At 35.3% G+C, this 26774-nt stretch overlaps 2 protein-coding genes across 2 annotated transcripts in view; both read left to right on the top strand.

Moving 5' to 3' along the window:
- DCDC1 (doublecortin domain containing 1) overlaps positions 1 to 26774 on the top strand; it is a gene marked incomplete at both ends in the record, with an annotated part of 459856 nt that overhangs the window by 36389 nt on the left and 396693 nt on the right. The window contains 2 exons of the mRNA XM_080690535.1: positions 736 to 941; positions 18970 to 19063. Coding sequence (XP_080546661.1) covers positions 736 to 941; positions 18970 to 19063 — 300 coding nt within the window. The remainder of the gene's footprint in view (positions 1 to 735; positions 942 to 18969; positions 19064 to 26774) is intronic.
- Positions 16708 to 17706, top strand: LOC308277560 (S-adenosylmethionine decarboxylase proenzyme-like; the record flags this gene model as incomplete). The annotated part of the gene is given in 3 exon segments (XM_080716783.1): positions 16708 to 16830; positions 16905 to 17566; positions 17568 to 17706. Coding segments are annotated over 3 exon segments (924 nt in total).

The raw sequence follows: 26774 nt of genomic DNA, 5'->3' as shown, positions 1-26774 counted from the left end.
GACAGCAACTTTTCGTGCAATATACCACACTTCTGCTCTTACCCTTATATTTTCAAAGTCATACATAGTAATTTAGATGCATTCCCATTAATATTAGTGGGAGTTTTGAAACTTAAATTCCTGCACACATCTTTGAAAATGTATAGGTCAAAATAAACTGTTAATGAAAAACTCTTTTTCATTTGCAGTGAAAGGGTTTGACTCTCACCAAAGATGTCCTAGAAGCCACCTTCATTTTAGTTACATGAGAATAATTAGAGTATAAGGTTACTTTTGGAGGTCATCATCTTTAAAACACCATAGATAAAAGAAAGCATAATAAAAAGAAAAAAGAGTGTTTTCCCAACCTAAAAGTTTAGGACCCATATTGTTTTTTAGTAAGCAAAGGAGAGTGGACCCTTTCAGTGGACCCTTTCATCTGGGTGCATCTGATCGGTGATGGAGGCATGCTAAGGTGAATTTTAATTAGGACTAAATTGTGGTATTACTCTTTCATACCCTGAACATCTGTTCCCTTCAGAAATGATGATTTATGCAGGCTATCAGAGCAGACAGCTTGCTACAGCTTATGTCACGGTTAGTGGGAAGCTGGTGGTAGCATTTCAGAAAACCAGCATCTAAATGGAGACTGGCCAGTGGATGCAACATAGGTAATAGGGGGAAGGGAAGCATGATGTGTCCATTTTTAATTCTGAAGCCAAATACTAACTTGAGTTTTAAAAAATCATCTTCTAGACCATCTGTTGTTAATGAAGAAAGTAACTTGGACAACGAATGGACTGATGCTTCCTACTGATGTCAAAAGACGGAAAACCAAGCCTGTACTTTCTACTAGAATGAAGAAACTTAGTGAGAAGACCTCAGCCCGAATTCTGTTCTTTAAGAATGGCATGGGGCAAGATGGGCATGAGATTACTGTGGGAAAGGAAACAATCAAAAAGGTAATTTTGAATTAAATACTGAAATATAAATGAAATTTTAAAGTTTAATGGCTTTTGAAATGTGTTTTCTTTCTAAATGGCAATGTCATATAATAAACTTCAATATTAAGGCAGTTATTACATATAACTAAAAAATCATTGCTTAGACATATACTTACTGCCCTAACAACATGAATTATGTTAGCAAAGCAGTGCTACTTATCTGGTTATCATAGCTGGACATTTACTTAGTAAAAAGTTAAATTTGCACTGGCAGGAACTTACTAGTTGGTTCAATATTGTATAAGATATTTAGATTGTAGTCAGTTCAACCTAGCTTCAAACCTCAAATCTGCCTCTATTCACTCAGAATAATAAGACCTAAAAGCACTCTAGCTCCTTGAAAGAATAAGCAAAGTCTGAAATAACTGAAATTTTGTTTGCAAGTATTCATATACATTTTAAAAATAAATCTGAATGGGTAGGCTTAAGAAAAATTAGGTAACAATCAAGCAAACTTTAAAAGAACAGAATTTACAATGCACCAAATAAAAGTATAAAAATCCCAGAATTTGAAGTATAATTTATTATATAAATACATGTTTTTCAGAATGTGCTTATACTTCCCAGATCATTTTTGATCTTAAAAAGTTTGGAAAAACTAATAGAAATTTTAAAAGACAAATTCTTAATAGTTAAAGGTGTTTCAACCAATCATCGTTCAGTAGCTATGAGGTTTTGGACAGGTTAGCTTCCCTGATCCTCAATTTTTTCTTCTAAAAATGGTGATAACAATAGTGCCTACTTTGTAGACCTTCTGTGAATATCCATTGTGATATCATGCATGGATTTCAATCCCTGTCACTAGAACATTCTCAGTAAATGTTTTTTATTCATATCTTTAGGACTCATAAATACATATTTAGTAGAAATTAGTTTTCTTATTAATGGGAAATAATTATTATGAATCCAAAGTAGGTATACCTAACTTTGTTATTCCAGACTATTTGAATTGAATATTATTTAAAATAAGAGTAATTTACTAGATATTGTAAATTTTATCAAAAAATCATTTCTTCAACTATATATTTTTGTGGTTGTTTAAAAATCACAACCAGTGAAGAGCATTTACCAAGGACCTGGGAAACATGAGTTTGATTATCTTCTAATCTGCAGATCAGGAATCTAAGTAAAACAAGAGATATTACACATCAAAGAAAATTACAAAGGCATGTTGTAATATCTTCTCTGGAGATTTTGAAAAAGAGAGACATAGCTCTTGGATTGTTAAAATATAGTCATTCTTGGAGGTGGGTGCTAGATTAGATAAACTCTTGAGTTTTCTTCAATTCCGTCTCTGATTCTATGCCTCCGTTGAAGAGTAATTGTCATTGGAGTGACATTAAAAAATTGGAGTAAGTCATTCTTACAGAGTACATGTTCTTAGATGAAAGGTTGAGTATAAATCAAAATGTCACTGCTGCTTTTTTTTTTTTGTCTCCAGAGAGCAGTTTATTTAAAACTAAATGATCAAGGGAGTAATTTGTAGAATTTAGAGAATTTTTATAATTCATAAAAGTCATCATTGGACACGATTCACTATTAACTGGGTTTGCAGATAGTTACCTAAGTATCGCTTTTAAGAATGACGTAAACTGAGCGTGATGGCACGCTATGATCCCTGTACTTAGCAGGCTGAGACAGGAGGATTGCTTGTTCTACACCTGCCTTGGCAATTGAGTGAGGCCCTATTTTGAATAAAATATAAAAAGGGCTGGGGATATAGCTTGTAGGTAGAATGCCCCTGGCTTCCATCCCCAGTATAAAATTTTTTTAAAAGCTAGAAATGAGGCAAAAAATTGCTTGTTTAGGGGTCAGTAATAACTGTTTAAAAGGAAAAGATAAGGGTAGCTAATTATTTTGTAAAAAATTAAAACAAAATTTAAAAGCTTTTTTGATAATCATAGGTTAATACTCTATTAATAGATTAAATGCCAAATACATAATAGAGATAAGAAGGTAGCCAGTCATAAGAGAAACATAAATTATTTTTCTCACATGATAAAATATTAGGAATGTTACCTATTTTCAGAATCTTAGTAAGTATTATAAAAGTAAAGTAGAGTGAAAAAGAGTCTAATATGATGAAGATTATGGCAGTAATAAAGAGAGAATTATTGAGGATGGGTAGTAAAATAAAGTAGAGAGGTACTTTATTATCTCAGAATATAGACAAATGGAAACAATATTTTAATAATGAATGAAAACCAGGCATGGTGGCACACACCTCTAATCTCAGTACTTGAGAGGCTGAGACAAGAGGATTTTAGGTTTGAGGCCAGCCTCTGCCACTTAGCAAGGCCCTCAGCAAATTAGTGAGACCATTTTTCAAAATAAAAAATAAATAGGGCTTGGAAATATCTTGGAGGTAAAACATCCCTGGGATCAGTTTCCAGTACCAAAATATAATTATAATAAAAATAATAATAATAAGAGAGATCTATGATAAAATCCATTTATTTATTTTAGAAGGTTAATTAAGAAGATTGAAATAAGGGCCAACATGATATATTTATTTTCTAAGAACTGGGATATCAGAACTATTGCATATCCATTTGAAACTTGAATCTGATAGTTTTAGCAACACTTGGTATGGTTTTAGTAATCACATAACATTTTCTGGTATTGAGCATATATTAAATGTATATAGCTATGGATTGAGAAAAATATTAAGTAAAATTTATGGGCATAAGATGCCAAGTTAATGAAATATGAAAATCTACCAATAACTAACTTTTGTAGGTTAGCATCAGAGTGAGTAAATTTGTATTGCTCCTCCCATTATCTCTTCAATTCAGTATAAAAGAAGTGGTATTAAGCTGTGTGGATATTATCTAGAATAACATCCCCTTTATGAAAAGGGGATTTTTTTCATAAGTGCATATTATTATTATTTTTTTTTTGGCCTGGTTTCCTAAGCAAAAAATGGCATAAAATTACATGGCTTTCTTGCCAGGGTATGAAATGATACTGGAGAAGAAAATTATAAAAAGATAGTTTAATGAGTAAAAAAATGAAAAAGACCCCCTGTCCTCTTGCTCTGGTGTGAACTGGTTGTTCTCTCGACCCCTCTCCTCTTCGTGGTCACCCTGGGGAGTGCCATTCACTGTCTTCTGTGTTGGAGACCTCTTTCCTACTTTCCTGATTTTTGTCTATCTTCATTTATTCTATTATACATATATTCCAGTGCGTTCCAAGAATAAAAACAAAGGAGATAAATTTTTGAGACCTTGGGGAAAAAGGATTTTTTGTTTCAAACATGAATGGCGTCCCTCCACTGTTGCGATTAATCAGTCTGGTACCAAACTGAATCCTTATCCTTTCTAGGTGACATGAAGGATGAAAACATTTAAAATTCTCTCTCTTTCTATCTATTTTACTTTTATTTCTTTATCTTTACCTCCAACCCCCCTTCTCTCTTTTGGTAGTGGGGTTGAACCAAGGGGCATTCTGTCTCTGAGATGTATCCTCAGCTCAATAATTTTTTTTTTTTGAAACAGGGGTATCACTAAGTTTCAAAGGACCTTGCTAAATTTCTGAGGCTGACCTCAAACCTGCAATCCTCCCATCTCAGCCTCCCAAGTATTGGGATTACAAGTGTGCACCACTACCATACCTGGACAAATCTTTTCTTTATTGGCAGTGTGCAATAGTTTTTTCAAGATATACTGGATAGTCAGAGCTTTGCAGTTTGAAAAGTCTCATCGTTCTCTTTCAAGAAGTTTGCTGAATCATCTCTTTAACAATATCTTTTTTCTCTACTCTCTTTTTCTCTTCTAATTTTATGGAACTTCTACTTTTATATGGAACCTTATGAACTGAATTAATTTTGTTATCTGAAATATCTAATTATCTTTATTTTTAACTCAATATTTTGTTTCTCCCTGTACTATCTCTGTTTTCTGTAAGTATTTGTTTTTTGTTTTAAGGGATGAGGTTTTTGTTAGCTTTGTTTACTTTTGTTTGTGGTTTCTCGTGTATAAGCTCTTTAAAAATATGAGCTAATATTGCAGCGATATTTAAAAATGAAGAACTAAAATGCAGGTAAAAAAGTCCTGTGAACACAGATATATCTTATTGAAAGATGAGCTTTCTCTATGGGGAGGGATCGCTAATTGTCAATGTCTTTTTCTTGGAGCTGGTCACTGTCACCGAACAGAACCCGTGTGAGTAGTCCAGTAGTCAAGTGGAAACAGAGGTCAAGCGTTGTATTTTCAAAATGTGGACTTTGATTTAATCGCCTCTAGTCAGTAAAATACACTTGCTCTCAGCTTGGCCAGGTACCTCTGGTTCCATTTTTCTGGATTTAGTCTCTCCAGAGACTAAATCTCCCTTCTTTTCTAATAGCAAAGTATAGTAGCCTGAATAGCTGGTGTGAGAAAAAGCTTTGAAAGTTGCACTCTTTTTATGGAACAGAACACTTCCTTCTGTTCTCGTGAGGCATTGTGGACCTGCCCCCAGGCGAAGGGTCTACAGTATCTTTAAAGTATGGTCCTCAGAACACCTGCATTAGAATTGGCTGAGTGTTGTGTTAAATATTCAGATTCTAGGGCCCCACTCCAAACCTATTGAGTTAAGATCTTCAGTGCTGTGCCTGGGAATATGAATTTCAGCAAACGATGCTGCATAATTCCTGTCTGCTAAAATCTGAGAACTTTTTAACTGGTATTCTATAACCAAAAGCTTTTTAACTGGTGGCAATATTTTGTTGTTTTTAAAATTGACATAAAATGTGCATATTTATGGGGTTCCATGAGATATTTTGATGCATGAATATATTGTATAATATTCAAATCTGATTAAACATATATATCTCCTCAAACACATCATTTCTTTGTGGCAAAAACATTGCTTGATCTATTATTCTCATGTGTTTTAAGATAAAGAAAATAACTTATGGAACAGAATAAAGAGAGATTGTAAGAATTAGATAACTCTTTGCTAGATTAGGGCAAATACATGATGTTCAGAATTCAGAAAATGGAAAAACACCTACAAATTTGCAGAAAGGAAGTAGTCTATGTATATCAAGTCTGTCCTTAAAGAATATTCCTTTCATATTTGTGTCAAAATATTTTATTGTAATTATTTCTTCCTGTTATTACTGAAAAACATAAAAGTTTTGTAGGAATTACATATAGATATAAGACTGCAACAGTACACACAAATAATAAACTTTATTAAATATTTTTAAAATTAAAAATCCAGACATCTATGATTTTCATCATTTATTAATTTGAAAAATAACTGGGTAAGCTTAAACAAACACCTTAAAATTTTAAGCTTAAGAGGGACTCAAACAGGAGCACCTGGAGTAACAATATTTGATTAAGGATGCTCAACATGGATTACGACAGGGGAGGTCATGCATAATTAGTATATTGGAAGTTCTTTAAAGAGTGTTTTGTGAAATATGAGAAAAATTTTATTAATGCCATTGTTATTCAAAATTAGTTTGATTGTTTACGTAAGAGCTTAACATTTTATTTTAAAAAGCATATTTATAAGTATAGAGTTTGATAGTATAATTTATTCTCAAGTTGCCTAAATAGCCAATTGTCTTTATTTAATGTGAATTTTGAGAAACATATAAGTGGATTATTTTAGAGGTAATTATTTAGTTGGCAGAATTCTTTCTTGAATGAAATTCTATAAAATGCAAAAACATGTATTTCATAGAAATAAAAACAAATGAGAATTTTCAATCTAAAGATTTATTTACTTTATTGATGGTAGTTAAGGATAGTCCTTAATATTATTTAGACAGTTAAGACATAAACATGATAAATATTAAGTCTGAAAAGGTACATGTTAATTCTTCATTGATTCATTGGTTTAATATGTTAATTTTGTATATTTTTTAGTTTTATATGTGTATTTTGTATGTTTTTTAGTTTGCATTGTTTTTAATTTTAGATGTGCATTTTGTATGTTTAATATATTTTATTTCTAAGAATATCTAATATGATAGTTAAATTGAAGGGTTTATTAGTCTTCATATATACCTTATCACTAACATATATATTTGATGAACTTTATCTAGTTTTTAGACTTAGAGTCACAGAATTTTATGAAATCATATAGTCAGCAACTTAGAAAAAGCTAACTGCCATATCTAAAGTGGATCAATTGGATTAACAAGGACTAGAATTCATTTTCTGACTTTAAAACAGTATTTTTATTACTCAAAATAGCCACAAATACACTTTTTACTTGTTAATTCCTAATATGCCTTCACTTGAAAATGACTTAACATAACCACTAGAAATAAAAACATAAAGCTGGGCATGCTAGTGCATGCCTTTAATCTCAGTACTTGGGTGTTGAGACAGGATTGTAGGTTCAAGGACAGCCTCAGCAACTTAGCAAAACCTGTTTCAAATATAAAATAAAAAGGGCTGGGGGGTATAGACCAGAGGCAGAATGCCCCTGGGTTCAGTCCCAGTAATGTGTGCATGAGCAAACACACAAACACACACACACACACACACACACACACACACACACACACACCATGAGGCGTCTGTTTCCTATCATACAGAATATCTAGCATCAAACTAGTCATCACATTCTGAAGGACTGAAAAGACTTCACGAAGTATATGAAATGATTATTTTTAGACATTGGGCAACAGTAAACCTGATATATAATGCCAAACAGAATGGGAATAACCAAAATAAAGTCGGCAATTTAGTCTACTTTTGTACCTGGTTATTTTGTACTGAAGTATAGGGAAGGAACATCTAAGAAAATCACAATAATTTTATCAGCTGAAACAAAATTCATTAAATTTTTGTGAGGCTAAAATAGCTAGAAATTTGCAGAGTGATTCCATAAAAGAGGAATCCATTTGGAGGATAGTTTTCACAGTTTTCACAGTTGCTCACGTGGTAAGGGTGGACTCTACAAGGCCTGAAATAAAGTTATCAAGGAAGGAACTAATAATGGGGATGTACAGCAGAAACAACTATGAGCTTGAGTGTAGGATAAGGAGGCACTTACATTCTGACCAGTTCCAGGGGCGAGGTCTTATTGAACCTGAAGGTATGCATGAGGAATCCCCAAAAGGTAATCCGTATGCAGTAGAAAGTAAATCAATAGAAACAGACACCAAAATAGGGTTATCAGAAAGGGATACCTGAAAAAGCTAATAGAGCCAGCTGTGTTGGCACATACCTGTAATCCCAGTACTTACGAGGTTGAGACAGGACGATTGCAGGTTTGAGTCCAGGCTCAGAAACTTAGATCCTGTTTCAAAACCAAAAATAAAAAAAATCTGGAGATGTAGCTTGGAGGTAGAACATTCTTAGGTTCAACCCCAGTTCTCACCCCCCCCCCCAGAAAGCTATTATAAATATGTTCAAGGAATTACAGAAAATAGTAATATAATTAAAAGAGAGATTTATGAAAACTAAAAAGAGGAGTAGTGGAATTTCTAGACCTGAAAATACAATATATTGAGTTTTAAAAAATATCACCGGATGGATATTTAACAGGAAGTTAAGATATCAAAGAAGAAAAGAGCAGCGAACTTCAAAACAGGGCAATAGAAAGTATCTGAAGTATAAAGAATAAAAAGTAAAAGGCTACAAAAGGAAAGTGTCAGCTACTTTGGGGATCACATCAAATAGTTTAGTATGCATATAATTAGTTTTCTAGAAAGACTGAAAAGGTGGTGAATCTGTTTGAAGAAATAGTGACTAATTTTTTTGAGAGCATGAAAAATATTAACTTACAGATTCAAGAAACTCAATGAATATTAGCAGATGTATTGTTAATCCTCCATGTTGTATAGCTTCTGTAATTTCTCTTGCTATTCTTTTAAATTCATTAGTTTATTATCTAATAATATGTAGGAAATTAATTCTTTATTTTTACTAAAATTTACTAAAATATGATATATATTTATAAAAAGTTCCATGAGCTGTTGAAAAGAATGCATATTCTGCTGTTGTTGGATGGACTATTTGGTAGATGTCTGTTAAGTCCATTTGCTCTAAAGTGTAGTTTAACTCTTCTGTTCCCTTGTTTATTTTTTTAAATTTTTTGTTTTAATTTATTTTATTTTTTCTAATTAAATTAATTAATTAATTTATTTTTATTGGTGCATTATATTCATACATCATATTGGGGTAAAAAACTTGTGTGTAGAGACATGCACACATCACTGATTTAACCCCTACCCAATTCCCACCCCATTCCCTCCCCTTCCTTCCCTCCCTTGCTCAGCTTAGTGGTTGACTTTGATATGTTTAAGTACATTGTGTGTTTTAGAGATTCTCCTCTTCCCCTGCCCTCCTTTCTCCTCCTTTAGGTTGTCTTGTTTGCTCCTCCATAGGATTTTCTTTTTCATCTAGAGTTCCTCCTATGACCCAATTCTCCCTAACTCTCACATATTAGGGAAAGCATCTGATTTCTTATTTTTTGTGACTGACTAATCTCACTTAGCATAATGTCCTCCAGTTCCATCCATTTCCCTGAAAATGATGTAATTGATTTTTTTTTTTTGATGGCTGAGTAAAATTACATTGTGTACATATTCCACAGTTTTGTAATCCATTCATCTATTGATGGACATCTTGGCTGGTTCCATAGTTTGGCTATGGTGAATGGCAATCATTCAAAATACAAACAACAATAGATGCTGGCGAGGATGTGGAGAAGTGGGAACTCTAAGACATGGTTGGTGGGATTGCAAATTAGTGCAACCACTTTGGAAAACAGTATGGAGAATCCTCAAAGAATGGGAACAAATCTACCATTTGATCTAGCAATACCACTTCTGGGTATCTACCTAAAAGAAAAGAAACCAAACTACCAAACTAATGCATGTATATCTATGTTAATTTATTTTTATTGGTGCATTGTAATAATATATCACATTGGAATACAAGACTTGAGAGGATATATAAGCACACATCATCCAATTAGCCCTCATCTACTCCCCATCCCATTCCCTCCCCTTTCCTTGATCCCATGCTTGTTTGGTGATTAACTCTGATACATTTGTTTATGTGCCTCCTGCATTTTAAAGAGGCTCCATCCTCCCCTATTCCATACCCTCTGATTGGTCACCTTAATTGCTTCACTATAGGGCCCTTTCTATAACTCGACCTCTTCCTGTTGCCCCTTTCCTTTTAGTTATTGCTGATTAGGGGAAGCATCTGGTTTTTATTTTCTGCACGATATTTCTCTGTGCATGCTGCATTGCAAGTACCGATTCCACTCTCGACGGCCTCAGTAGTGATCTGGCTACCTGGTGGACTGATCTAGACCTCGCTGGCTCAAGCAGTGGCCTTGCCTCATGGGAGGCCCCGATTCTGGCCTCGGTGGCCCCCACACTGGCCTAACCCCTCGGCTGGCTTCAATCCCAGCCTCGGTGGCCCTAGCACCAGCCTAGCCTCAAGGCAGGCTCTGTCCCAGCCTTGCTGACACTGGCACCAGCCTAACCCCTCGACAGACTCCTATCCTGGCCTTGGGGGCCCCAGCACCAGCCTTGCCTCACAGCAGGTTCTGATCCCAGCCTTGCTGGCCCCGGTACTGGCCTAACCCCTCGGCAGGCTCCGATCCCCGCCTCGGAGGTTCCAGTAGCGGCCTTGCCTCAAGGCAGGGTCCAATGCTAACCGCTGGCTCCGTCACCGGCCTACCCCTCGAAAGGCTCTGATCCTGGCCTCGGAGGCCTCAGTAGTAGCCTTGCCTCACTGAAGGCTCTGATGTCGGCCACTGGCCCCGACACCGGCCTAACCCCTCAGCAGGCTCTGATCACCGCCTTGGAGGCCCCAGCTCCGGCCTTGCCTCAAGGCAGGCTCGGATCCCAGCCTCGCTGGTCCCGGCACCAGCCTAACCCCTCGGCAGGCTCCACCTTGTTTATTTTTTAAATCTGGGTGACCTTACAGTGACAGTGGGTTATTGAAATCACCCAATATTATTATATGGGGGCCGATGATTCCCTTCATGTCCAGTAGTATTTGTTTTGTGAAATTTGGTGTACTGAAATTCAGAGCATATATATTTACAATTGTTATATCTTTATGGTGGACTTTTCCCTTTACCAATATGTAGTGACCTATGTATCTATTTTCCCTCCCCTTCCTTCCTTTCCATACTTGGGAGTAAACTCAGGGATATTCAACTTCTGAGCTATACTCCCAGCCCTATTTATTTTTTACTTTGAAATAGGGCTTCACTAAGTTGTTGAGGGCCTCACTAAATTGCTGAGGCTGACCATGAACCTGTGCTCCTGCTGTCTAAGCCTCTCAAGGACTGAGATTAGAAGCATGTGGCACAACGCACCCATTCAGTCTATGTATTTCTTTGCCAGTGGGTATGTTTCCTGGAAGCAACACATAGTTGGGACCTTGCTTTTAATCCAATCTGACAGTCTATGTCTTTGGATTGGTGAATTGAGGTAAGGTAATTTACATTCAGGGTTGTTATAGAAAAGTATGTATTAATTCTTGTCATGTTGTTATTTTCCTAATTTTTGATTAATTCCAAATTTTCATGTGCTTATCTAGTCTTCTAATGAGATTTATTGTTTCCCATATTCACTTGATTATACTTCTTATTCTCTTCTCTGCATAGGATTCTTTTAAGTATCTTCTAATTTTATTAAGATTAGCATTATAAAGACATTACTAGAAAAGAAAAATACATACCAATATTCTTCTTATTATATATAGCCTTATGCTCATATATATTTCCTTTGTAAAATATTAATAAATTTAACAATATTTATCATGATTAATAGGTATTATTTCACAGATGCAAAGATGATTTAACAATAACAATGTTTACTGCCTTAAGAAAATATGAAAAAACTCATATGCTCATTTCAGTAAGAAACAGGATAATAATCTGACACAATTTAATACTCATTTGTAGAAAAAAAACTTCTTAGAAAACTGAATACAAGGGGACTTTTTTAGTCTTGTCAACAGTATCTACTAAATATCCATTTAACCTCATACGTAATGCTTAAAGATTGACTCTTAAGATTAAGAAAATAGGAGTCTCTCTTGCAGTATTGGAGGTTGAACCCAAATTTGTTGTACCACTGAGCTACATTCCCCGCTCTTTTTTATTTTTAAACATGTCTTAGTTGCCTAGGCTGACCTTGAATTTGCCATCATCCTCCCTAGTTGCTGCGGTTTCAGGTGTGTACCACTATTTCAAGCTAGGAAAGAATAGGCTATTACTTAATTTGCTGTTCAGGGTCCTAACCTGTGTAATAAGGCAAGAAAAAAGTAATAAATTTACAGATTTTGAAAGGAGGAAGTATAGCTATTTTATTTATAGAGAAGATGAAAAACATGTCTATAAACAAATGGCATAAAACATCTTAAAGAATCTACATAAAAGCTAGTAGAACCAAGGAATAAACTAATAAAGGTTGCAGGATACAAGGTCAGTATAGTTTTATATAACAGTGGCAACTAATTAAGAAATGAAATTTAAAAGCGACACGAAAATGTCCAAAGATGTGAAATGCTTTGATATTCATTTAACATAACATGTGCAAGATGAGGAAAACAAATAATAACTGAGAGAAATTTAGAAGGGCCAAGAGATGTAGCAAGCCTTTGTACCAGAAGAAGCAATATTATTAAGATGTGAGTTTTCTGCAAATCAGTCTATACCATCGACACAATATTCATCAAAATTCCAGCAAGCTTGCCAGGCTTGTAATTCCAGTACTTAGAGGCTGGAGAATAGAAAGTTCAAAGATAGCCTCAGAAATGTAGTGAGACTTTCAGCAACCTAGATGGACTTTGTCCTTTTTTATTATAATTTTTGTCTCTTTCTATTATAATTACTTTCTTTTTCAATTAATTATTTTTATTGGTGCATTGTAATCATACATCTTGAGTAAGTTTAAGGTGATAGAGGCATGCATGCACACAGCTCTCTGTGAGTCCTCCCCCAGTTTCCACTCAGTTCTCCCTCCCCACCTTCCTGTTCAGGATCCTGTGATTGGCGTTGATAAATTTGTGTGTACACATCACGTCCATTGCAGTGTTTCTCTCTTCACGTCTTTCTCCCACCTCATGCCTCCCTCAGGTTCTTTTCCTCACTCTACTAAAATTTTGTCTGTTTTTTTTTAAAAGAGTGTGAGGAGGGGATAGGGGTGTAGCTTGGAAGTAGAATGTCCCAGGTTTAATCCCCAGTACCAATACATAAAAAAAGAAAAGAAAAAATTCTACAAGCTCTTTTTCTTTGCAGAAATTTACAATTTCTAAAATTTATGAAGAAATGCAAAGAAATTAAAACAGCTATATATCAGTTTTGTAAAAGAACACAATTGGACGACAACTTCATTATTTCTTTTGTTAAAATTTTTACTTGGGCCAGGCGTGGTGGTGCACACTTGTAATCCCAGCATTTAGGAGGCTGAGACCGGAGGATCACGGTTCGCAGCCAGCCTCAGCTACTTAGTGAGGCCCTCTGCAACTCAGTGAGACCCGGTTTCAAAATAAAGAATAAAAATATAGGACTAGGGGTGTAGCTCAGAGGTCGAATGCCTCTGGGTTCCATCCCCAGACCCGCAAAAAAAAAAAAAAAAAAAAAATTTTTTTTTTTTTTTTTTTTTTTTTTTTTTTAACTTGGGCTTGCTGGGCGTGGTGGTGCACGCTTGTAATCCCGGCACTTGGGTGGCAGAAACAGGAGGATCACACAGATTCGAAGCCAGCCTCACTGGCTTAAGAGACCCTGTTTCCAAGTAAAAATATAAAATAGGTCTGGGAGTGTAGCCTGGAAGTAGAAGGGTTTCCAGGGATCCCAGTACCACCAAAAAAAAAAAAAAAAAAAAAAAAAAAAAAAAATTTAACTTGGGCTTTATTAATTATAATAACTTTTCTTTTAAAAATTCTTTAATACATATAAACAAAAACTGTACCTTTAATGAGATATCATGTGATATTTTCACACATATATGTAATGTGTAATATTTAAATCAGGCCAAACATTTATCATTTCATTACAATGAAACATTTAGAATCCCTGTTTGTTTTATCTCAAACATAAGTATATTTTAAAATATATTTATATTGGTGTATTGTAATTATACAACACAATTAAGTTCAGCATGACAGGAACATACATGCATACATCACTTGGTCAGCTTCCCTGGGATCCCACCCCACTCCTTCCCTCCTCTTACCCATACATGATTGGCATTTGTAATCTCATGTATGTTCACGGCCTCATCTGAAGTGTTTTCTTCATTAAGTTCCTCTGCCCCTTTTCCCCTAGACCCCCTCCATTACTTCACTGGGGTTTCTTCTCCTTTATGCAGAGTTCCTTTTTTATCCCAATTTCTTTCTAGCTTCCACAGATTTGAATCATATAACTCTCATTTTCTGTAACTAATCTCACTTACCATAATATATTCTAGTTCTATCCCATTTTCCTGCAAATGACATCATTGCATTCTTCTTTATGGTGTGTCATGTGTATATACCACAATTTTATAATTCATTATTCTGTTCATGGACACCTAGGCTGTTTCCATAATTTGGCTATTGTAAATTGTGCTGCTGTGAACATGGATATGCATAAATCTCTGTAATATTCTGGCTTTAATTCCTTTTAAAATATACCCAGGAGTGGTATGGTTGGATCATATGGTGGTTCCATTCCCAGTCTTCTGAGTTATCTCCATGTTGATCTCCACAGTGGTTGCACTAATTTGCAATCCTATCAACAGTGTATAAGGGTTTCTATTTCCTCACATCTTAACCAGTATTATTTATTATTGTTTCTATTCTTGATGATTGCCATCTAACTAGGGTTAGATGGAATCTCAATGTAGTTTTGATTTACAGTATCTTGATTTTTTAACTTTTTTGGAGCATATTTTGCTTTTAAAAACTTGTTTTTTTTTTTAAAAAAAACTATTGGTGCATTGTAGTCATACATCTTAATAGGGTATGAGGTGGTTGAGGCATACCTGATCACATCACTTATTTAGCCCTTCCCCAATTCCCATCCCATTCCCTCCCCCTCTCTCTTTCTCATATTTGACTTACTGATTGATATGTTTATGAATGCACAGCATATACATTAGGGAATTTCTCTCTTCCCTCCTCCCATCTCCTTTAGTTAGGCTGCCTTATTTGCTCATCTATTATTTCTTCTTCTTAGTCTAGAGTTCCTTCTATGACTCTATTTCTTTCTATCTTAATAGAGAGAGCATCTGATTTCTTACTTTTTGTGGCTGACTAATCTCACTTAGCATAATGTACTCCAGTTCCATCCATTTTCCTGTAAATGAAATAATTGTGTTTTTCTTTGTGGCTGTGTAAAATTCCATTGTGTACATCCCATAGTTTTGTAATCCATTCATCTGTTGATGGACATCTTGTCTGGTTCCATAGTTTGGCAATTGTGAATTTTGTGGGTATGAACATAAATATGTATGCATTAGTTTGGTAGTTTGTTTTCCATTTTGGGGTGTAGATACCCAGAAACTGTATTGCTGGATCATATAGTAGGTTTGTTCCTATTTTTATGAGAATCCTCCATAATCCTTCCAACATGGTTGCACTAGTTTGCAATCCCACCAACAATTTATTAGAGTTCCCACTTCTCCGTGTCCATGTTTGAGTGTCAATTGGAAAAATCTAGTTATGGAGTAGTTGAATATACTTGAAGGAGAATAAATAATGGGTAATATGCACCCCTTTAAAAGATGAAGAAAGCCAGGCGTGGTGGCACAGTTCTGCAATCCTGATAACTGGAGAGGCTGAGACTTGAGGATTGCAGATTCAAAGCCAGCCTCAACAACTTAGTGAGGACCTTCAGCAATTTAGTGAGACCCTATGTAAACAAAAAAAATTTAAAAATAGGGTTGGGGTATAGCTTATAGGTAGAATATTCCTGGGTTCAATCTACAGTAACAACAACAAAAATAAATAAAAATTAAAAACTGAGAGTAAACATCATTGAAAGCACAGTAGAATATTGGCATTAGATAGAAATGGGGACTCCTGGAATATAACTAGAGGCAAAAAAGAGAGGATGACTGTGTAAGTAAGGAGGTTTACAGTTTGGTAACAGAAAGATGAGGCTTAAGTTCTCCCTCTGATGCAGGAAGTCATGTCCTCTGCTGATAATGAGAAGGGAAGTAGAGAAGAGGAGGATAGGTGGGATAGAAGACAAGAGATGGTTTGGAAATGCTCACTGTGGAAAGTGGGAGAGAGATTTGATCAAAGAAGTTAGAAGTGACTGGGCAATACTGAGGGACCATAGAGGTTGGTAAAATAAAGTGAATGCCGATATGTTCAATTGTGTGACTCTCTCTGGCAGCGAGTGGAAGTTGATGTTCACCCACAGTTAGGGTTTTGCAAGCTGTGTGTAGCCAAAGTTATCCACGAACAGAAACAAAACAAAAGAAAAGAAAAAATTGGGGCTTACACAGTATGGCCGGTGACATAAGCTAGCGCTCGCTCTACTCTCTCTAAAGCAACGGACTACAAGAGACTGAACTGTATCTGCCTCTATTTCCAACAGACTCACGTTCAACTTTCGCTCACAAAAAAAAAGCCGGGAAAATTTTATTAATCTTTTTTTAAAAAAATTTAATATAAAATTATAGCCAAAAAAAAAAAAAAGGAACCTGAACTTTAGTAACACAGCTGGAACAATCCGCAGCGGTGGCGGTGGCAGGAGAAGAGATTTAATTTAGTTGATTTTCTGTGGTTGTTGGTTGTTCGCTAGTCTCACGGTGATGGAAGCTGCACATTTTTTCGAAGGGACCGAGAAGCTGCTGGAGGTTTGGTTCTCCCGGCAGCAACCCGACACAAACCAAGGATCCGGGGATCTTCGCACTATCCCAAGATCCGAATGGGATGTACTTCTGAAGGATGTGCAATGTTCAATCATAAGTGTGACCAAAACTGACAAGCAGGAAGCTTATGTACTCAGAGTAGCATGTTTGTCTCCAAGAGACGTTTCATTTTGAAGACATGTGGTACCACCCTCTTGCTGAAAGCACTGGTTCCTCTGTTGAAGCTTGCTAGGGATTACAGTGGGTTTGACTCAATTCAAAGCTTCTTTTATTCTCGTAAGAATTTCATGAAGCCTTCTTACCAAGGGTACCCACACGGAAATTTCCAGGAAGAAATAGAGTTTCTGAATGCAATTTTCCCAAATGGAGCAGCGTATTGTATGGGACGTATGAATTCTGACTGTTGGTACTTGTATACTCTGGATTTTCCAGAGAGTCGGGTCATCAGTCAGCCAGATCAAACCCTGGAAATTTTGATGAGTGAGCTTGACCCAGCAGTTATGGACCAGTTCTACATGAAAGATGGTGTTACTGCAAAGGATGTCACTCGTGAGAGTGGAATTCGTGACCTGATACCAGGTTCTGTCATTGATGCCACACTGTTCAATCCTTGTGGGTATTCAATGAATGGGATGAAATCCGATGGAACTTATTGGACTATTCACATCACTCCAGAACCAGAATTTTCTTATGTTAGCTTTGAAACAAACTTAAGTCAGACCTCATATGATGACCTGATCAGGAAAGTTGTGGAAGTCTTCAAGCCAGGAAAATTTGTGACCACCTTATTTGTTAATCAGTTCTAAATGTCGCACAGTGCTTTCTTCACCCCAGAAGATTGAAGGTTTTAAACGTCTTGATTGCCAGAGTGCTATGTTCAACGATTACAATTTTGTTTTTACCAGTTTTGCTAAGAAGCAGCAACAACAGCAGAGTTGATTAAGAAAAATGAAGAAAAAACGCAAAAAGAGAACACAAATAGATGGTGGTGGCTGCTTTCTAGATGTCGATACTGGGGGCCGTGCTTTCCATGACCACCACCATGTAGTTGCAGAAAGCCCTAGATGTAATGATAGTGTAATCATTTTGAAGTGTATGCATTATTATATCAAGGAGTTAGATATCTTGCATGAATGCTCTCTTCTGTGTTTAGGTATTCTATGCCACTCTTGCTGTGAAATTGAAATGCATGTAGAAAAAACTTTTTACTATATGAAACTTTACAACACTTGTGAAAACAATTCAATTCGGTTTATGCACAGTGTAATATTTCTTCAGGTATCATCTAAAATTCCCCACAGACAAGGCTTTCGTCCTCATTAGGTGTGGCCTCAGCCTAACCATCTGGGACTGTTTTTTAAATTGCTGCCAGAATTTTACATCCACTTACCTCCACTTTCTAGAACATATTCTCTACTAATGTTATTGAAAGCAATTTCTACTTCATACGGATGTTTTTTGCAACAGCAATTAAAGTTTTTCTTTCACACACAAAAAAGAAAAAATTGGTGTAAGGGAAGATGATGTGCTTGAACAACTTTCTGGAAAGAATTTAAAAGCTAAAGAAGCCGGGCATGGAGGTGTATGCTTGTAATCCCAGTACTTGGGAGGCTGAGACAGGAGGATCACAGGTTCACAGCCAGCTCCAACTACTTAGTGAGATCCCGATTCAAAATAAAAATAAAAAATAGGACTGGAGGTGTAGTTCAGAGATAAATACCCCTGGGTTCAATTCCCAGTACTTAAGAAAAAAAGGTAAGGAAAGGAAAGTGCCTTAAAATATAATTTAAAAAGCAGTATGCTTTCATTATAAAATAAATTGAAAAGGCAAGAAAAATATAAACACTTGCAAGAATAATATAAAAAGCAAAAACAAGAATAATACAAAAATTAATCAGAGTTCTAAAGTTCTGTCATTTTCAAATAGTAATCTTTATTTAATATATGTTACCTGCCTTCTTTCTTTCCTTCCTTCCTTCCCCTCTCACATATTTTTTTCTTGTTAATACATATGTATTTTTAAAAATACAATTCAGACCTGACAATTTTAACTTTTTTACTTCATATCTTAGAATTAGTTTATTCTATTTTATTCTATAACATCATTTAATAGCTCTATAATATAGAAAGGACTTTTAGTGTTTATTCAATTTAACCAGAGCTTACTGTGATAAATTATTTACAGATTTTTTTCTTATGTAGGTTTTAGATACTTGCACAACAAGAATGAATCTAGATGTACCAGCCAGATATCTTTATGATTTATATGGTAGAAAAGTTGAAGATATTTCAAAAGGTAAGTGTCAAAGATTTTGTAAGCCATATGATCATATTTTGGAGGGGATATCTATAATTTTGTTTTTACTTTAAACACTTAAAAGGGAAGCAGTTTAATTATAATGGATACATATGATACTCACACAAAGGGATCATACAAAGGGTATTAAGGGTATTATACAAGTTTGGCTTTTTAAAAAAGTTGACAGATATTTTATCCCTAGTAAGTCATAACTAAAAAAGCTATCAATACATTATTAATAATTTAATAGCCAGTTTCTTTTTTGTGGTAATGGGAATGGAACCCAGGGGCATTCTACCTCCTAGCTACACCCCAAGCCCTAATTTTTATTCTTTATTTTAAAACAGTGTCTCACTGAGTTGCAAAGGGCCTCACTAAGTAGCTGAGGATGTCCACAAACTTCAATCCTCCTGTCTCAGTTAATAGCCAGTTTTTATGGAGTATGTTCTAAAGAGAAACTGTGCTATGATATGCTCAGATTGAGATTTTTTTAAAATTTTAAATGTTTAATATGCTTTAAACCATTTTCGTTTTATGTCTTTATCAAATCATGAGGTTTCTATGTTATATCATTCTAAAAATTCTGTTTTTTATTCCCTAAAAAAAATACGATGAATTCCACATTTGTAGATTTAAACATGCCACTATGATAGTCCTATCACTTCACCTGAACTTTAAATCCATGGCTGAGGAAGGCCAAGATATTATCTAATACAAATTTAGCTGTAAGATTAGGTGAAAACAACTACGGTGATTTAACCATGGGGCTACACTGGATATTTTCATTTATTTCTAATTCCTTCATGTGTGCTGTATAATTTTTCCTTGATCTATCACCCATAATTAAAACTTATTGATTGATTACTGTGATATTTTGATACATGTTATTTAAATCTCACATTTTGTGGCTAAGGATTCTATATATGTTTATTTACATAGAAAGTAAATCTATTTTTCTTAGCCATTTTAATACTTGTATTAGATATCAGAATTATTTTACATTTTATTAAATTTTCCATTTGAAATTGTCAAAACTTCTATATACATCTTCCCATTATCTAGACGGATTAAAGTTATTTGCCTTAAAACATGTGTGATACAGGAGCAGGTAAGAATATTATTAATATGGATTTTTTTCTTTCTTACATTCAGGTTTCAACTGCCATAATTTCTTATTTACTTACTTACTTACTCACAGACTCATTTGTTTTGTGGAACAGAGGCATTCTACTTCCGAGTTTCATCCCCAGCTCCATTTTATTTTGAAACAGGGCCTTGCTAAGTTGCTGAGCCTTCTGTGAACCTGTGCTCTTCCTGTCTCAGCTTCCCAGGTACTGGGATTACCACCACACCTGGCTCCATCATTCTTAATGACCTTTTCTTTATGATCTATAATATTTTATAAGTACTCTTATGCTTGTATTAATAAAATAAGAAGCATCACATTTTGTTAAGACCCTATCTGGCCTTAAATTATTTCCAACTCACCTGAAATTAAAAAGTTTTATTTGAGTAGACAGATAAAATTTAATCATCAGGAACCTTGGTTAAGATGAAAGATTTATATTTATAAAGTTGATTTTTTCCTTTTCCAAATATAGTATGACAGAATTTCTTATCAAAACAAAAAAGCACTCTGAGGCGTGATACTTCATGGCTGCCAGAGGCATTCAGATTCATGTCTCATGCTTCACATATCCCAGAAGTGTGCTATTATCACATTTTAATGCATGCCTTGCCCCGTGTTTTTGCATACTTATAAAAGCTTATGCCAGTTGAAATTAGCCTGTGCAGCTACTAACATGTAGAAGCATTACAAGTTCACTGGATTTAAAATACTTAAAAAAAAAAGCTAATCCTATTGGAGGAGCTTCCAGTCAATAGTCACTTGATCTTAGGTTTTTTATTTTCCTTTCCTTCATTTGTAATCGTGCTTTTGTGCATCCAGTGATTAGAGTACCTAAACTGTTATTCATGAAGGTCTTCTGAACCCTAACTTGGGAAAGGTCAAGTATTTTTTGAAAACTATCTTTTAACTTAAGCAAACAAGTGCTGATACTCTTGATTTGACAATATAACTTTTTTCTTGATTTATATCAGATTAGAAAAATTTATTTACTATTTATTTAAAATTCATTTCATAAGTCTGTCACATTAATTACATTTTATTTATATATACAGATTAGAAGTGCAATTGTACCAAGAACTAAAAGCAACAGATACACAAAATAAAAAATTCCTATTTGTTCATTTTTTTTGGAATTATATATATTTTGAAGTTTTCCTCCTTTGCTATGAGAAATGAGAACATTTGCCTCAACATTATACTGCTTTTTCATTGTCCAATCTAGTAAAAGCCTTAAAAAAGATCCACAGAATTTGCAAATCGCTTATGCTTAAATTTCTAAACCATACATAATTTTAATAAAGAAATGTATATATTATATGTAAGAAGGTTTCTTCCTTATGCATCCTATATAGATCTGTCCTTTCAAGAGTAGCAAGTAACTGCCTACTGTGTAGACGCCAGATTCCTGGAGAATCTGGTATACTAGTCAACATGCTAGTACACAATGCACACATACAAAATACACTTGGCAAGTCAGGCAGGCCTCCTTGAGTAACAGAGCTATGGGAAAAACAGAATAAGGAAGACTATTCAAATTCTCTGCACCTTTAGAACCAGAACAGTATCTAAAATAATGATTACTAACTTCAGACGTAATGGAAGCAGCCTGTGTAGGCAGCTCAGGGTGCTACTTCAGAGGATATCAGTGCTGCACAGGAATGGCATGTGACACAGTGCAGATGGAAGGGGCCTGAGCTTTGGGCCAGTGGGGTCTTTGAGGGAAGGCATTGGAGGGCGTAAAACTCAGAGTCCTGCAAGGCCAGGGTGCACCACCTTTCTGGGGTGGGAACCTCAGTGCAGTGCACACTAAGGCTTTGTTCTTTTCTGCTAAAGGATACAGGTCTCCTACTACTCTTTCCAGCTTGTTTGCTTAGGAAAATGCACTTATTTTTCAACCAAACTTCCTTATTGTTCTGGCATCATTCCCCTATTTACCAATCATATAAAGTATTTGATGTTATGTAGATAATGTCCTGTTTTGAAGGAGTTTTTAAATAACATTCCCATTCTTCCTAACATTTCCCAACTTTCCCCCTTCCTCCACCTTTTAGTCTCTTCTCTGGCTAATTGTTATAGTGTGGTGAACCAGAGGAGTCACTCTCTCTTCTATGGTTCCTTAAGGATGATTATGAGGCTGCCATTCCAATAACCATACCCTGGTTTTGTATTTTTTTTGGGGGGGAGTCTTAATAATGTAAAATTTACTCCAGTGGTTCTAAAGTCAGTTTGACTAGTATATAAATGACATCAAGACTAAGACAATTTGGTGTCACACTGAATACTCACTTCCTGGTCTATTTCCCACTCCCAATTATGCCTACCAGCACTATTCAAAATGGCTACTATAAATACTATAAAAATACATAGTATTTTCTGATAAACTCTTCCAAGATTCTATAATGAGATGAAGTATAGGATTATCATATTTCATAAATAAGATTCCAATAACATAGAGATACTCTTGAATTTGAATGTTGACTCATGCCCATTATCATTTTTTTTTTATTGGTGCACTGTAGTCATATATCTTAATGGAGTAGAAGATGGTAGAGGCATAGATGCGCACATCACTCAGCCTTTCCCCATTTCCCACCCCCTTCCCTCCCCTCTCCTTCTTTCTCATGTTTAGCTTTTGATTGATTTTGCCTTAAATGAGCAAATAAGACAACCTAACTGAGTGTGATGGGAGGGGGTAAGAGGGAAACTCCCTGATGCACAAGATGTCCATTGCCAATGTTTTTTATGTGTAGAGAAATTAAAATTCAAAGATCAAGTCCTAAAGAAATGAAAGCATAAAATATTTAAGTAAACACAGAATTTAAATCTAAAATCAAATAATCTTACCTTTGCGAGTTAAAATCCAATAAAACTTCAAACTCCATACATTAGAGTGCAAAGAATTTAAGGTCCTTCTAAAATCTATTCTTTCTAGTGTCAACCAGATGTCTTTTGGATGCTTGATTTGAGCTGGAATTCCTCCAGCAACTGCTGTCTGGGCTCCTGGAGTGGGTGTCATCCCTCCGAACCTCAGAAGTTGAATTAGGTCTACATAAACTTTTTCATGGCCCTTACACCCAAACAAATTAAATTATTATCACCACATCAACCCCACATCCAGAACATTCAAAACAGAAGCCAATCATAGCAAATGTAGTCATTTCACAAAAATGCTATTTCCAGGACCCTAACCTGGCATAATCCAGAACCAAAGAACATAGCAGAAAGTGAGAGAAGGGCAGCAAGTAAGAGGAAGCATCCTTCCTGTCAGTCTTTTCAGGATGCCAGGCAGTCTAGTCTGCTGACCAGTCAGTCTCTCATGAACACATTAGTTATAGCATCATGTATTTGTAATATCTGAGGGAAAAATTAACCACTGCACACTGTCTGCTGTCTCAAAGAGGCTGCATGAAATGTTGGTTAAGTGCTCTGATTTGGGATCCAGAGCTCAAATTCCAGTTATGTCATGTGCTATAATAACTTTGGACAGGTAACTTAAGATTCCTTGAGAATCATTTTCTTAATCAGCAAAACAGGAATTAAAGTATTTGCTATAACAAGTTGCTGCAAGGATGAAGTGAATTATATGTAAAGTCCTTAATACAAGTGCTTGACACTTGGTAAGTGTTATATGAAATTAATTATCATCATTCTTACTGTTAATGTTGTTATTCTCAAAGAGGTTACTGAGAGTGTTGCACGCTTGCAATATTTGAAAGTTTGCACTGGCAATAACACCAGTCATAAAAATGTATGTGAGGCAACTGTTCTTTTCTTTTGTAAGGTATTGCAAATATTTTAATATTCTTTTCCTTCTCAATCACTGATTTTACACCCCATGCTGCAAGGAGGATGGTTTCCTATCTGCTATCTGGTGGCATAGCAGCCACCTTTTTTTTTTTCAGAAATGGCATTTTTCAGTCCTAGATCCTACTGACTGCTATAGCCTCTAACTATAGGATTATTTAAACCCAAAAGACCTACTTTAAGGACACAGCTTCCCCCTGCCCCATCACCACATCATTTCCAATTGGAGTGTAACTTTTGGTAGATTTTTTAAATTGAAGCAGTTTCATGTTTCTGGGCCTCCTGTTCTCAGGGATTCAGTGAAGTCCAAGATCACTGCCATTTCCTTCTGAAGCCATGGTCTTTCCTCAGCTTTTGAGTGTTCTTAGTCTTGAGTTAACATTTGTCTGAAATCATCTCTTATTCTGCCATATTTAGGATTGCCTCCCTGGAAAACCTGTTACTTTCAGTAAAGTTTACTCCTATAAAAGAAGAGGGATTAGCCGGGCGTAATGGCGCATGCTTGTAATCCCCACGCTTGGGAGGCAGAGACAGGAGGATCGCGCTGGTTCGGAGCCAGCCTCGCTGGCTTAAGAGACCCTGTTTCCAAATATAAAATAGGTCTGGGAGTGTAGCCCGGAGGTAGAAGGGCTTCCAGGAACCCCAGTACCACCAAAAAAAAAAAAGAAGAGGGATTAAAATGGGGTTAACCTGGACACTCGTTGGGAGGGGGTAAGGGGAATGGGTAGGGGAGAGGTCACCAAGAATAGTCTAAATGTATACCATTTTCAGTATGTTCCACATATACATAAAATAAAATATTAAAAAAAATAAAAAGGGGTTAACTTTTTTTTTTTACTATAGTTCAGTGCCTTTTTAAATTTTTACTTTGCTTTCTTGTCCATACTTATATTTTTCTCTTTTAAAAACCATTATTGGTCCATTGTAATTATACATCAAAGTGAGGTTCAAAGTGAAAGAAACATACATGCTCACAGCACTTGAGCACAGCACTTGTTATGGTTCCCTCCAGATCCCACCCCACTCTCTGTGCATATTAGTGAGACATAGTGATGCCTTCAGCCATTCTCCTTTACCCCCTTCCCACTTCCCTGCCCCAATCTTCTACTATTCTATACTGGCTTCTCTCTTCATTTATCCTTTTAATTCCTATTCTCATTCAGTCTCAAACACATGAGGGGAAACATATTAGTCTTGACTTTCTGAGACTGATTGATATTGTTTAGTGTAATATTCTCTTGTTCCATCCGTTTTCCTGCAAAGGACATAATTTTGTTCTTCTTAATGGCTGAGTAAAATTCCACTGTGTGTGTATATATCACATTTTTATTATCTATTTATCTATTGACAGATACCTAGCTTGGTTCCATAAATTGTCTATTGTGGGTTGCGCTGTTATAAGCATGGATATGCATTTATCACTATAGCATTCTGACTAATTCTTTTGGAAAGATACTAAGGAGTACTATAGCTGGGTCAAATGGTGGATCTATTTCTAGTCTTTTGGTGAACCTCCATACTGATCTCTGTCATGGTTGAACTAACTTGCAATCCCTCCAACAGTATAGAAGAGTTTCTTTTTCCCTACATCTTAACCAGCATTTATTATTATTTCTATTATTGATCATTCTAACTGGAGTTAGATGAAATCACAATGGTAGGTACAGAAATATAAATACAAAAGATACAGAAACAAATACTCACACTTATAGCCAGCTTATATTTTTAAAAGATGCCAAAAACCTAATGCTGGAGAAAAGACAGCTTTTTAAACAAATGGTGCTGGGAAAATGGAATATTCATATGTGGAAGAACGAGCTTAGATACCTAGCCCTCACACTGCACAAGATTCAATTCAAGATGAATCAAAGATCTGGAAATTATACCAGAAACTTTGCAATTACTAGAAGAAAACATAGGACCAGCTCTTCAACATATAGATCCTGGTAGAAGCTTCCTCAGTAAGACCCCCAACGCTCAGGAAATAAAATCAAGAATTAATAAATGGGATGATGTCAAATTTAAAAGCTTCTTGTAGCGAAGAAAAGAATCAAGTTTGGAAACCCTACAGAGTGGGAGAAAATATTTTCCAGCTATTCCTCAGATACAGGAGAAATATTGAAACCATATAAAGAACCTAAAAAAATTAAGCACTAAAATCCAATAAAAATGGACAATTGAACTTAACAGACACTTTTCAAAAGAAATACGAATGATCAATAAATATATGAAAAATTTTCAACATCATTAGCAATCAGACAAATGCAAATTATAATTATATTTTTCTAATAAATGTCTTTATTTTTCTTTCAGGGTGTTTCTTAGTAAGATATATGAAGTTCATAAGATCTGGGTTTGTTCAAATCAATCTTACTCATTTTAACTTTCCTGAGTTAAATAATTCTACCAAAGATGTATCTTCCCATGTTCTAACATCTAACTTAGAGCTGGAATTTTTTGTTTATTTTTGTTGTGCTTAGTTCCCCAAAATATAATTCATCTTGCTTTTGAATTCCCTTAATGTTAGGGCCATAAATTTTTAGGGTATCACCAATGCTTTTTTTGAGTACTTTATACTAGTCTTCCTTTCTAATTTGTCAGATTTATATATATATTCTTTGTATAATTGTCCTAACTTCGAAAGTAATTTGCCAGTTGTTCTTATTATAAATTTATTTGTAATATAGATATCACTCTTTAACAGTATTGAGGACTCTTTCTCCTTTTGGAGGATTATTCTAAATCTGCTCTCCAAGATTTTATCTTTATTCTGTT

Source organism: Muscardinus avellanarius (assembly GCF_963383645.1).
Source record: "Muscardinus avellanarius genome assembly, chromosome: 1".
Taxonomy (NCBI): Eukaryota; Metazoa; Chordata; class Mammalia; order Rodentia; family Gliridae; genus Muscardinus; species Muscardinus avellanarius.
This window is presented reverse-complemented; position numbering and strand designations above follow the sequence as displayed.